The following is a 14,321-nucleotide window of genomic DNA, read 5'->3' on the forward strand; positions in this document are numbered from 1 at the left end:
AAACTCTCGCCGATGCTCTGTACGATATGGGATACCTACCATAGCAATTATGGACATTGAGCCAGTTACGCCAGGACAAAGGGGCGCTTCATGAAGTTACATAACTATCCCCTGTAAGCTGGAGGGTCGCGCTTCAGCAGACCGCTGATGTTTTGGTATGAAATGTGTTGCGAATGGAAACGAAATAGCGCTCTCCATAGAAACGCAAGTGTTCTCAACAAGGGAGTTGAGTTTACTTTTCCAAGTGAACAAGAACAATGGACAAAAACCGGATCGATGTAAAAACAGAAGATGTCATTCGTAAGTGAAAGTGGAATGCATAATTAGAGGTATCGGGATACTCAACGTATCAAAGAAAGCACTAAATAGTGCTTACACCACATCAGAGTGAAAGTTACAAAGATAATAAAATAAACTTGATCCTCAGAACTAGTCGCTCAGTGGAAATGTGGGAGAAAGCCTATGAAAACAAAATTTAGCGTAAGAAGTGAAGTAATAATGGTGAGAATAAAAAAAAGAAATGTGAAAATTGAAGTCATGAAGGAGAAGAAAAATGTACAATGAGATTTGGAAGGAAGAGAAAGGAATTAGAGGAATAAAAGAGGAGGAAAAGTGAACGAAAAGTGATGGTGGAATAGCCGATAAAAACCGAAGAAAAGTAAGTAATCACTTTGAAATGGGGAATACGAAACAGAAGATAAAACTAAAAGTGGTTGTGTAAAAGCAGTGTATATAAAATTGGTATATAAAACAACCCATCATAACATCCAAAACGAAGAAGCAAATGGATTAAAGATCCAGAGAGAACAAAGGTGAGTATAAAGTCAAAAAAGGTAAATGGCAAACTGCCAAACAAAAGAAAAAGAAGGGAAAAAAAAGTCAGCAAAAAAGTCAGCAAAAATAGCCAGAAAACACGAAACAAAACCCAAAATCGCAGAAGTAAGGATCATTCCTTTAACCCTTGATTTTCTAGTAGCTCCACTACAACTTGACTGCGCTCGTGCTCAGGGTGCTGCATGCAAATTTTTACAGTCCGACCCGCGGTCGAAAGTGCAGTCGAAAGACCCAGCCCATTCTGCCCACTCAACGGGTTTGCCGCAGCTGCCTCGTTAAAATTGGCTGATGATGCGTTGCCAAAACCGCTAGACCCATTCCCAGCATCGTCAAGAAGCGTTACATTACGGCCTGCAATGACTTGTCTAAGTCGCCCGTTCACAGCATTGCGGACTTCGACAAAATCTTCGTTGACGAGTATGAGGAATTTCCCATAAAGACAGGCGGATGTTGCACGGCCGAGGAATTGCATAATCACTGCATGACTAACTTCTCCAAATTTGTCAATGTAGATAGCGCAGTCAACGAAGACCAAGAGGAAGTCTCTGTCGGTGAGGCGAAACATGCCCAAAGGCCGGAGATTGTTAATTCGGTTGCCAATTTGGTTGAGGGCCGGTTGGTTTTCTGGTGATGTTGCACGGAGGTTTGGAACAGACCATGGCTGCTTCTTGTCTAGTGTGAGTACCTCGACGCCTCGGGACGTCGAAATGGCGAGGGAAGAATGGAAAAGATTGATACTATAGCTGTCTGCTGGGATGTAAAACTCGTCGTAGTCACGGAAAAATTCGGTGTGCCCACGGCGTGTTTGCATGAATCGCGGACGGGATGAGGAGGATTTCTGTAGAACAGGTTCCAGAGCCTAAGAGGAAAATTGTCAATGATTGGTGAGCCGTTTACACTTACGAAATCCTCCAGGTGTATTTGTTATGAGACGATCTGAATGGCAATACCTTGAAAGTGGAAGTAATTCCATCACGCTTCTTGTAAATCACAAGGGCCCTGTCCTTCATTCGGCCGGCAACAAAAAATCCAACTTCTCGGTTACCAGACAACTTTTGAGGCGCACGCCTTTGTGAGTCGCTTTGCGTAGGAACTCCACTTGGCGGGCATACCACGTCGAGGTGGTGAGCAATCAAAGATTTGTCTGCAATGAGCAGGAACAAGTTGAACTCTTCGAAAACAGCAATCTGAGTTACTCGAGTAGTAGATATCGCCTGTGGAAGAGAGGTTAGGGATGAAAGCAACGAAGTCTAGCTAAAAATTTGGGAGGCATTGCTTACCTTAGTCCAGCCTCTTGGGTTGTCGTATTCAGATATATACACGCCGTAATCTGTTCCAATTGCACACATCAATCGCCCATGTGGTTGCTGGAATACCGTAGCGCAGTTGACCGCAGCTCTGCAAACTGGCAATGGTCGCGACAGACTCCCTTCATACCTAGCTTCAACCTCACGTATCGCTCGATCCAGCGGAGTGCCTGTAATTACTGCGGTTTTAGGCGCAACTGCATGTTCTGGATAAGCAAATGCAGAGTCCGAAAGCACACGAAGCTTGAAAGGCTCCGCATTCTGAGCATGGAGAGATTTAGCATGCTTTATTTTGGCCTCGATAATCTTTTCACACCATTCTTGTCGGTTTTGAGCAGTGGGTGCATAGAGGGTGTACACGTCTGGCTGACCGAGGTGCTTGATTCTAAATGGATATAAAATTTTGTCATCCCTAGCGTTGTCAAGCACTGACGTAGGGACCATTGTTTTGTTGGATAGGGACGAATTGGTTGAGGTGGTGGAAGAGCTAGTAGCAGCGTGGGCCAGCGCACCAGGCGTAGGGCTACTCCGATCAGCCGGAGAAGAAAGTCTACCAGCAGCAGGTGCTGAAACGGCAGTTATCCCCCTGACGGAAGATCTCATAACAGGATCGTCGTTAGTGCTCTCGAGCATTAGCAGGTCCATTGGTATTGGAAATTTGGAGACATCATAAATCTCTTTGCGTGCCGCATCTCGTGTGAAACCGATTTTCGCAAGAATTAGATATCGATCGAACAAAATAGCGCGTATGTCAACCCAATTAAACCGTTTTGTCCGCGGACGTTGTAGATCTCCTTGGAAAATAATCTCTAAGTGCTCAAGATTAAATTCAAATTCCCGTTTCACTTCGGGCCTAAACTGAAGTTTCAATCCTAATTCCTTCAGAGACACACTTTTGGCCATATCTCCGACTTTCGTATCACATTCTGAAGCAACAGCCTTTATTTCGTCTATAGCCTGTATCAAATTAGACTTCTCTTCAGAGTCTTTGTCTATGCTCTTTAATACGGTATTTAAGAGAAGAACATATCGTTGGATACGTGTGATCGGAGCCTTCAAGTATGTATCCCAACTTAATCGGTTTGAGAGTTTGTTGTCTCGGGCTTGATTCAAGAATTGCCTGAACATCAAGTTTGTTTCAGCTTCTCTCCGGACAAGGTAATTTGCATTCGGAAAGGTCGCTGCGTAATCGATATAAGCAGCCTTGGCTCGTCGAATCCATTCACGGAAAATGTCACTAAAGCCAACAATAAATGGACCCTGTTCCTTTTGTCGATATTTCAATTGTGCAAGTAAATGATCCTCATTGACCTTTTTGACAGCATCGACTTTTCCAAAGACTTCATCTAAGAACTTGCTGAGGCGTTTTGGGTTAATCACTGGTGGATCAAATTCGGCGAGCTGATCACGGTACAAAGTTCGTAAGACATCCAACTGTCCAATGAACGCATCTTCGGTTGTGACAATCTCGTGAAGGATATTCTGCCGATCGACCTCTTTTTTGGAATGAGTATCAAATATTTCCTTTCCCACTTTATAGAATGTTGCCCAGTCTTCAGCTTTTTTCTCCGGTTCCATAGCCTGCGCCTGGAGATTGACCTTCTTTAAAGTTCGCATGCAGTGATGAGAATAGCAGCGACCAACAGATTCTCCTTCCTGCAAGTGTAGACGAGACGAGTAGCAACCTTGACCGCTGATCTGCCAGAAAACACCGGAAAGTGTTCCAGGACCAAACTTAACCCATTCTTCATCTTTAATCAGCACACCTTCGTTCAACATATTTTCCACGACCCTGTCACCCAGAACTTCCGCATCAATGGTGTTCATGGTTGGGACTTTATGGGTAAACAAGGCGACAATGGCATCAATGACGGTCTGTTTCCTCAAATCGGCCTCATCTTCGCTCAATCCCTTTATCCATGCGACTATGGCACTAAGGGCCCAGGGTTCAGTGCATTTTCTGAATTGCTCCGTAGACAATTTCGTAGGATTAAACTTATTGCGTCTTCCGGATGGGATGGTAGGCAGATCTAGCGTAACAGGTGTCGGAGTTGGCGTATCATAAGCGCCTTGCTTGAGTCTAATCCGGTCTGCGTCCGTTTTCGACCTAATAATCGGATCAGCGCGAGGACTATTCGTATGAGTCGAAAGAGATATCGATCGTGGAACCGCCAGTGGGGATGAAACAAACTCTTCTGGATTGGATGAGTAGGGAGGTTGTGAATAGGTATTGTATGGTTCCGGAATGGGGGGCCGGCTCCGGTAGGTGCCAGCAGGCATCAAGTGCGGGATGAGATTGCTGCTTGCTGCAGGGACAGGCGCAGGAGGTAAAGGCCGGGAAGACATTCCCGGGTGGAAAAATAAGTCCTGGGGTTCGCCTTCATCCGTAGTATCGCCGAACGAGATCGGCCGGCTTGACGATCGATTTATGGAGCCTTCATCACCGTGGTCAAAGCTCATTCTTCTGTTTTCGATGCTGGGCTCTGGCAAGGGCCCAGTAGAGATGCCATCCACTCGTGTTTGAGTACTATGGGATGGGAACGGATGAATGGAGTCTTGATCAATACTGGGGTAATCGTAGCCATCTGATTGTGCTCCTCGGTCATCTGTGGACTTATCTGAGCTTCGTAATGAACCAGATGCAGTTGCAAGTTGCTCAGTACCTGGGCTAATGCTCAGATTGGTATCACCATAGTGAAGACGAGCATCATAGCCTCCACCGTATAGCCCCATATCATAATGTGCATAGTCACTATCGCTACTTGACTCAACTCGGCTAGACGGGGTTGGAATGGTGGGGAGTAGACCGGAGACAGGTCGGAAGCCGCTCGCTGCCGGATTTGTGTTTTGTCGCGCATTGAAGAGCGCATCCTCCGCTTCTGCCATTTGTAGTGCTGCCAGGCCAGCAGCTGCCTCGGCATCTTCGTCATCACTATGTGCATCATAGTTAATATTAAAACCGGGCCCTGCGTTAGTTATGTGACCATGGCCATTCATGTGTGAGTGGCGTGTGTCTGGAGATGCACGAGCGTGAGGTGATGCGGAGAGTGGTGCAGTACGATCAACGACACTCTCCTGCGACAAGCCAGGATTGGGATAGCTCGTTTGCGAATTTTGCCGTGAGCCAGCTGGATGGCTTTCTATAATTGAGCCATCAGCCTGTCTGACAATATTTTCATAATTCGGTTCAAATGCCTCTCTGCCATCTACCCTAGACGGTGCAGCTTGCTGCGCCTCCGCCGGCGGTCCGGGTAATGGTCTCGACTGTGGATGTCGATTCAGAGTATCCATTCTCCTAGGTGAATTTTGGTCTAGCTGGTGAATAGGGTTCTGCACCGCGTTACTTGTTTGATAGCCTACAGGCAATCCGCCATCGAAAGAGGCGTAGGACGACGGCTGAGGTGACGATTCATGTGAAATCGTGCTATGCGGAGGCGGATGAGGAGACGAGGAAGCGGTGTGAGAAGTCTGAGAATAATTTCTCACCGGAACGGCCGTGGTCGAACCATCCGCCGTGTATTGGTCCGCATTGTGAACAGCGTGGGATGGAAGCGTAGCAGAGTATGTTGGCTGTGAAGCGATGCGAGATATGGATGATGTTGCTTGAGAGACAGTGGAGGGAAAGCCGTACGTTGGACGTGGGGATGAATCCACATATTGCGGTGCTGAATATGCAGAGTAGCTGGTCTCGCTGGCCCGAGGAGGGGGCGGGGGCGGTACTTGTGAATGCTGAGATGCAGATTGTGGAAACTGGAATTGGGGTTGTGGAGAGAATCCATACGACTGGCCGGGAGTGACAGGTTGCCATGAAGGCGTGGGAGATGCTTGATAAGTGGCTGATGGCGGTGTCTGATACGCGGCCGGATTATAATGTTGGGAGGCCGGGCTGTTGTATGACGTGCTGGTAGTACTACTGGAGGTACTTGCGGGGACGAACGCCTGTGGATTATACCCCGGCTGCGAATGGACTGGCGGCGTGGGGTATGAGAACTGCACGGGGTTATAGGAAGCTTGGAGAGTGGCAGGTGAGGTATGAGGTTGATATTGATGTTGGTACCCCGACATGGCCGCAACTCCGTGCGATGAAGTCTGGCTAACTACAGAATGCTGTGAACCTCCCACGGAAAACTGCAAATTCCTCGATCCCAGATTATTCGTCGCATTGTTGTTCACAACGCCACTCGAATAACTCGCATATCCACCACCATGGCCAGCTTGCCCGGGATGGCCAGGAGCAACAGCACCCGTGCGTTGACGGTTATCATCGAAGTAATTCCGATCATCACCAGCATCGAAGCTTGTCGTCCGTCGCAATGCGTTCGCAGTCTGTTGGCCAGCTAGAGGAGGGGTCTGTGCATACTGCGCAGGGTACTGAAAGGGTTGCGACTGTGGATGCTGTTGTTGCTGGTGCACGGGATGATGTTGCGGCGAAGGAGTGGCAGGAAGGCCGTGATAATGATGTTGATGGCCGTTCTGTTGGTATGCCATATTTGGAAACAGAGCAAGATTAACCTGCAATCCCACGCGCAACGTGGGTAAGAGTTAGGTTTCAAGCAACCGTTGATAAAATGAGGACACGAACATGTGGGATGCTAAGCCTGGTTGAATGGGGGGAGCCGACTCTGGAATTTCCGTCAGTCGGTGAACCCGAACCAGCGACAAACTAGAACGTGACAGTCATTAGCAGAGGTTAGACAGAGAATAGCGCCGGAAGAAGAGCGACAGCGGCTTCCATGGAGAAAGGAAAGAGGGATATTGATATCGGAGCGTAGGAGGCGGAGTCGAGGAGAGGAGGAGGTGAGATGTCAACGTCAAGGGTGATTAAGTCAGCAGTGTGCGGGCGGCGCAAGGACCACGCCAGCGGAGCCTCACGGGCAACGCACGACACACGCCAGGGTCAGTGTATATATAGCGCAAAGCTGGTCAAGATAGCCGAAAAAAAAGGGCAAATTCGGACAGATATTTACTCGCACTCGATTTCTTCAAAATCTATAAAAAGGGCAATATTATCATTCTTTTTCTTTTTCTTTTTCTTCTTGTTTGTTTGTTGGGAGTTTATTCGCTTTGGGCTCCTGCCATCCCCAGGTCTATTTTACTAGTTCAACTGGGACTAGTTAACTTTAACTCGCGACAGCCTTACAGGAGGGGAAATGGCAGCTGGTCACTTGAACCATGACCTCCCGGATTTGACAGACACTGAATCCGATATGTGTTTTGCTTTTGGCTACTAATTTATTGACCTATTTCTCATTTCCAAGCTGTGAACGATTGGTGAAATATACAACCAATCGGTATGTTGGTTTCCTAGACTCGCCCTCTTCAATGAGTCAAGTGTCTCGTTTGCTGGTCACGCAATCGGTTGCTCCGGAACGAACAAAAATCCAATCTGGTCCAGGGTACCGAGTTATGCTGGGAAGAACTCCGCCCAGGCCTCGCACAGATGTTGTATTTTTTCCAAGGGTAAAACGAAGCTGGCTGCTGGCAGATCTCGGATTTAGTTCTTCCCCACTAACTAGTTTATTTATCCAAGAAAAGCGAAAATCCAACCATGTATCTCCACGGATTGATGGGACGGGAGCTGAGATATCAGCCAGGATGCAGAACCTGTTGTTAGGGATAGTTTATGTTAGGACTTTGTCATAGAAAAACAGATAAGGAAGATCAACATGTAACCACCGATGATATCTATTAGAATGTACTGCATCACAGCAGGAAAAAAAGAGAAGAAAAAAAGTAAAAAGGGAACAAAAGTCCAAATCTGCGTCTGTTGCAAATTTACTCTCTGCCTAGGCAAGCACAACCAGCATTAAGCATCTAAAAGATCACTTACTTAATTCCAATTTGATGATCAACCCAGGGGCATAATTGTGAAATTAACTATCTCACAACTTACTGCTGCAATTGAGGCAACATCTTTATCCAGAACCTACTAGTTATACATGTTCGATCCTCCATTTCCATTACGCATACCGGAAAGGAATCAACAAAGGGGGCACGTTTTGAAGGGAGACTTCTTAAATCTAATGGAGAGAGATGATTTGATTTATCAGAAAATAGCTAAAATAACAACAAGGGGTTGATATCGAAAATCAAACAAGCTATGGAAACAGGAGGAGACCAGTGTGGGATAGTATACGTCATCGAAACCAAAATAATATAACATAAAAATGGAGGGAAGGAAAAAGCACTCCTCCCGCATTCCATATAACAGGTAAAGACCTCAGTAGCCTATAATCGAAATTCTTGAGCTAACCCTTGCCGCCAGCTACAACTGCGCCAGCATCCTATTTCCATCTCACATCAATCTTCTAAGCTGCAACCTCAGCCCCTTCCAACAAATCACGATCCGCATCACGCGCGGAGGATCTTCCGCCGCCAGGCATTGTCGGGCCATGTCCGCTTCTGCTATCGTCATACATCCCATCGTCCTCTTCATCGTCGTCATCGTCCGGTCGCCCGGCATGTGCATTCTCCTCCAACTCTCGTTGAGCTTCATCCATCTTCTTGCGTACTTCTGCTGCCATGCGCATCCCATCGGACACTATATTGTCCAGGACGCCGCGTAGGCCCTTGTGGCCTGGTGGAACTATGCCGCCAGAGGCTCCCGCGACGGTGGCGCCGATGCTTGACACCGTACCGGCACCATGACGTCTAGCGCCGAGGTTGGTGAATGTCGTGAGGTTAGAAGAAAGTGAGTTGTTGCGGAGGGAGGCCGTGTCGGCCGTGTCGGAGAGGTGGAAAGATTGAGGGAAAAAGGTCTCGAAGAATTGTTCGAGGAGTTCGTCGGCGAGGATTACCATGCGGAAAGTCGGGATGGTGATGTGTAGTGGGTGGGCAGGATCGAGGGCGAGGTTTGCAGATTCGGAAGTTTGTTTGTGGTTTGTACTGGTTTGTAAGGGGGCAGTGGATTTTTGCGGTGAAGACGAGGGGTTATTGGAATGTGAATTTGCTTGATTTTTATTGGCGACATCCGTATCTTCTAAGTCTATAAGGTCTCCATCATTGTCTTCGTCGTCTCCAATGGCAAATGCGTCTACCTTGCTCTCGATCTCACTTGTTGATTTCTCCTGGTTCGATGGATGACTGGGATCCGCGTACTCAAAGCACCGGCGTATGAAGTCGCTAACACTTCCTAGAAATTTCTCTTCAGTACTTAAGGTTGTGTTAGCCCCAAGCCCCTTCTCCACGGACATTACAGCGTTATTAGTTTCTGCCGGGTCACTCGAAACCAAAGTACCATCGAATCCTCTTCTTGAAAGGAAGAGTAACGCTTCTGACATCCTAAGGATGCCTTCCCTATCAACTTGGCCAGTCCCACTATCATCGTACAGCTCGAAAAAGTAGTTGATCGTATTCATGATATCCCTAGATCCTTTTATGCGAACCATCCCGTTCACAACATTTTGAAGGCTTAGACCTTGAACTTTATCGACATCCCAGTTGCGGAACAGTCGCCTCATGAACTCGTGGTCGGCGGCCCGTGAGGCACCGTTAACATCAAAGGATTTGCTCCGTCCTCTGATACTTGAATTTGAATAAGTACCCCACTCGGTTGGGGAAATACTTTGGCGCGCTGGAGAGTCTGTAGTGGCCCATTTGGCAGTGGCTGCCAGGAACTCTCGAAAACAGTCGTAATCCATAAGAGTAGGGCTGGGCCCAACGCCGACTCTTGCAATTTCAGCATCAGGATTTGACATCAAAAGTGAATTACGGCGGCGAGGTGTGATGTTTTCCTTCTCCTTTCGTCTTTTCTCTTCTTCCGCTTGACGTGTCCTTTCCTGGTGATCATATAGTCTCTCATAAAAACGGTCGTAAATCGCTCCCAAATCATCCACGCTTAGGCGCTTACTCTCTGGACCCAGGTTCCGGATCGACGTCCGTTTAGCGAAACTCTCGATATTTTCTAGTACAGCATCTTTGTGTTTATCTCTCTCCTCTACAACGGTGCTGTGAGTTATGCCAGAAAATTCCTTAAATGCAACAACCATTAACTCTTGAAATCGTGTAATTGCCCTCAGTTTAGGGTTTTCAGAGCGAGGATGGGCCGATTCATCGAGCCTCGAAAAATAAGACTTCAAAACCGAAATGAAGGTTCCATCATCGGTCACATCAAGAAGCTCCTCGCCGTTGATCCGCAAGATGGCTAACCCAATTTGAAACAAGACTTTAGGTCCTTCCAGGAAAAACACGTCGAGAACACGAAATGCAAACACGAGAGGCATTGAGTTGATATATAGTGACAAAAACCACGGAAGAGACACAACCGAGAGCTGAACATCTGATCGAACTAGATGTTCCCAGAGAACAGGCATTGTCTTCTCCACAAGCGATTCAAAAACCTTCTGGTCCAGAAGTGTTCCGTACATTGTTGTGGAGTAGTAACCAGGTAGAAGACGCTGACATAGGACCGATAACAAGAAGAAAGCTTGCGTTTCAGACATATATCTGTGCAATAGTCAACTTGGTTCATTTATATTAACGCGCAAAGTGGGCAAGACTCACATTAATAACGCGGCAACAACGATATTCATGGCTTGACAATAACCAATTTCTTCATTTATCCAACTGTAAGCAGTTAAAACTCTCCGTAGCCGACCAATTCCTTCTTCGCTCTGGAATCCAGGATATTCAGGAAGACTACGGTTCAGATCTTTTTCGATTTCGTCTATAGCGAGGGACTCGCGTCCAGAAAATTTTGACAGTGTTTCTGTATATAACTTTGGAGATCGGATGCGTGCATAGAACGACCCGGACGTTAGCTCCCATATCTCTCCTCGAAGCCTATTGGGAAGGCCAACACGTATTAATTTGTGGAAGGTCGGTTGGCGAATTAGGGTTGCATTACGACCGTTTTCTACTTAAAATCAATAGCCATCCGGGGAAAAAGTAATCCGTGAGCAAAATAAAAAAACTAACCATACCTCTAAAATACTCTCCCCATAACCTCATTTTACTTCGGTCCCTTAGTTTCCGAGCATCCCCAGGATACCTGAACACCAATCCTAAACCCGTGTCAGGCGGCTCCCTTGAAGGTGCATTCTGGTCGGGTTTGTCATTTGACTTAGTCGTTCGCCCACTGAGCAAGTACTCAGAATGACACTCTGCAACAACCATCCGTAAATTATCCACATCTTTCATTCCTTCTCTCAAACCTCTCTTTAGACCATCACAGAACCGTTCACACGCGTGTCTACTCCCTATCAGATGCAAAGTGAACCGCTGCGGTGCCGCCGGGGTGTCCTTCGCATTAGTTTTTACCAGTGCTCCATTCCACGTCGTCAACGCCAGTGAGAACACATGGCTAAGACTGTTCAAACGTTCCACCCTTCGAATTGCGCATAGTGGGATTGTGAACCCATTGCCCGAAGGTCCCGTCCCATGTGTTTGACCCGTGAATGCTGACGAAGCACCAAAGCTAGCGGCTGACAAAAAACTAGTATGCTGCGTTGAAAAACATAAGAACCGCTCGCTCAGATGCAAGTTGCCTTCGTATCTGTTTCCTGGTCGTTCTGCATCCTTGGTGCCCTGTGTAGCATGCGAGGGTGTCAAGAAGGGGATGGGTAAGACCAGTTCAGCGCTTATTTCCTGGAGCGGATTCTGAGAATCAGGGAGACGGAATTGTTGGCGGAAAAGAGATGCCTTGGAAGGATTCCGGTCAGAGGAGGAAGAAGGAAGCAGAAAATTGGCCGGGTCAATGAAGGCCTGCGCCTTCTGAACGAGGGAAGAAAGTTGGAACATGATTGGAGATAACTGTATTCAAAGGGTATGGCCCCTCACGCTTGATGGGCTCCTTGATTTTCGTGAAGCTACTTTCGTATTATTGCTTAACCGGCCGTCTTTATAGAGATGCTGTGAGGGAGCCGTTACGTTGCCAACAACCGGCTTCACTTGAGTTGGGGTTTGTCCAGGGGTCGGTCAGAGGTCAACTTTTGCTCCTCAAAGTCATGATAGATATCACAGATCCAGTCTCCTGTCTGTGGTCATGGATGGATATGTAGACAGCCAGGCCTGGTCGTCCTTTGACACTAATGGGACTATTCTGGGAGCAATGGGTGCGCAGAATGGAGCTGGACAGATATGCAGTTCTCCTGCTGAAGTGGAGTCAGTCTGCCGCGTCGATCAAGGTGCGGCTCAAGCACCAAGCACCGGGGACGGTGGATTGTTCTTCCTTTCCGATGACAGGGCTTCATCTCCCGTAAGCCGCTGCTGCAATTTTGAGAGGATCGGCGACATCCAGCCATGGATCCTCCATTACTATTTGAATATTACATATTGCCGACCAAGCGACATCAGTGCAAAATCATGTGCAGTTCAAAGATGCGGATCTTGCAGGCTAGTTGTAGCATTTAACAACCTAAATACTATTATACTGCGCATACCCAAATATCGGTTGGAATCCCCTATTGATTTGGATTTGAATCATGTTGCTTATTTTTGTTTTCTGATATGATTGCGGAGTTTCAACCGGTCAACGAGGCCCTTCTTAGTAAATCCCATTTTTCATTTTGGTTTTTGGCATTTAGCAATTGGTTCCCTGGTCAATCATCAGTACAGGGTGAGGCACACTCGAGTACATAGCTTATAAAAGATATTGGAAAGAAAAGCTCGGTAAATGATCATAACAAATGTAATTTAGAAGGCTAAGTACAAAAGTCAATACTTATACTGCCCCAATCTGCAGCACATATTCACCAAAAGCAGCAAACTCAGGCTCGTACGCAGTTAAGAATTTGGGAACCCAAACATTGCGCCATTCCCCCTTATAGTCTGATGTGTATAAGGCCTTGCAATACTCCCAGTACTCTGGGTACCAGCCAGCATGAGCCCAATCAACTACAGCAAGGACACGTGGGCGATCAGCTTGTGAAATTAGAATATTACCTCGATGCAAGTCTCCATGAGTCAATCTGATGGCTCCATCATCTGGTAGATAGTCTCGATAAGGATCCCGATATCTCTTCGAATCAGGAAGCCAGCTTTGAGGCAGAGAAGAAAACCAGTCATTGAATGCTTTCACATTTTTAAAAGGTCCTGATTGAGGGATGGTTGCGAAGACATAATCGTGCAAACGTGTGTGGTTGATGGATCCTACACCTCAGTAAGCAACTTCACTGATAAACATTGTGAGATATAACTATACATACCAATAAATGAGTTGCAAGGATCTGGCTCAATTTGCCGAAGAGAAGAAATAATCTCCCGTAACTGGCTGCAAATAAAGTTCCTATCCAGCTCATTGAGAGAATGCCATCGATCATAAAGTGTATCTCCCTGAATAAGCTCCATATAAATGAACACAGAATTTTGATAAACTCTCCAACCATACACCTCTGGGACAGGTATCTTCTCAGCAAAAGAGGTTCGAAGCATGCGAAGAGTTAGGGCTTCTTCAACTGCAACAGATGGCCCAAACTTGACAAGAAGATTTAGATGCTCAAATTTAACTGGTGCAGGCCGTGGATGTTTGTTGAACTGTTCTGAGAGGGAGCCAACCTCTGCAGCAGTTGGCAAGCTCTTATGACCTGCTTTGGTGAAGAAGGAGGAGTCAAGGAAGTCCATCTCTGTTTGCATTGCATTCAGAGTTGCTGACAGTTGAATTTGCTGTTTAATGGGCATCTTGCTATGAATCGTCTCGGCTTGTTGATACTGGGGATTGCCGGGGCCGGGAGAGTTGTGTGGCCTGCTTAGGTTGTATGTTCAAAGGAAGCGAGTGGGCTCCAAGGCTCATGGAGTACTTGTCGGGTGGGCGCTTAGTATTTGTTGCTGGGCAAGTCCCAGATCAGTCCCCGTTGGAGCCCCGTCCAAACTTCTACAATTCAAAGGATCAGGATTCAAATCAAGGAAATCTCCCTCTATATGTGCTTTACAGTAATGAGCCATTAGACTTACTAAAAAATCACAAATGAAAGTACTTACCATCAAAGGGCGTCTCTCGGCGATGCCAGTATAATATGTGCTCAGGGCGCCATGCTGAAGTCACAATACTCGAACGTTCAGGTGAGGCAGTGAAAAGTAAAATAAATACAACAACTGAAGACTTTATTGCACAAGGAGGTTGGTTGGCCTGATCAAGGGTGATGAATTCTGCCTGCTTGGTATTTACAAAAAGAAATAGTTCACAAAGTACTATAGTTGTTCAGAGCTGAGGAGTGGGAAACAAGATGGCAGAGTAGTTTACAC

At 46.8% G+C, this 14,321-nt stretch overlaps 3 protein-coding genes across 3 annotated transcripts; all 3 read right to left on the bottom strand.

Annotated features, from left to right (window-relative positions):
* Window positions 1-946: 946 nt before the first annotated feature.
* HCBG_01961 (CNH domain-containing protein) lies at window positions 947-6,629 on the bottom strand (the record flags this gene model as incomplete). Its single annotated transcript, XM_045429010.1, has 3 exons — window positions 947-1,693; window positions 1,785-2,048; window positions 2,115-6,629. 3 exons carry the CDS (start codon window positions 6,627-6,629, stop codon window positions 947-949), a joined length of 5,526 nt encoding a protein of 1,841 aa, XP_045290796.1.
* Window positions 6,630-8,449: 1,820 nt separating this feature from the next.
* Window positions 8,450-12,208, bottom strand: HCBG_01962 (GTPase activating protein; the record flags this gene model as incomplete). Its single annotated transcript, XM_045429011.1, has 3 exons — window positions 8,450-10,586; window positions 10,644-10,995; window positions 11,063-12,208. The coding sequence occupies 3 exons, from the start codon at window positions 11,877-11,879 to the stop codon at window positions 8,450-8,452; spliced, it is 3,306 nt and encodes a 1,101-aa protein (XP_045290797.1).
* A 593-nt stretch (window positions 12,209-12,801) lies between these two features.
* HCBG_01963 (phosphotransferase enzyme family protein) lies at window positions 12,802-13,757 on the bottom strand (the record flags this gene model as incomplete). The annotated part of the gene is made up of 2 exons (XM_045429012.1): window positions 12,802-13,229; window positions 13,286-13,757. 2 exons carry the CDS (start codon window positions 13,755-13,757, stop codon window positions 12,802-12,804), a joined length of 900 nt encoding a protein of 299 aa, XP_045290798.1.
* Window positions 13,758-14,321: the final 564 nt, after the last annotated feature.

Source organism: Histoplasma capsulatum, assembly GCF_000150115.1.
Source record: "Histoplasma capsulatum G186AR genomic scaffold supercont2.2, whole genome shotgun sequence".
NCBI classification, from domain to species: domain Eukaryota; kingdom Fungi; phylum Ascomycota; class Eurotiomycetes; order Onygenales; family Ajellomycetaceae; genus Histoplasma; species Histoplasma capsulatum.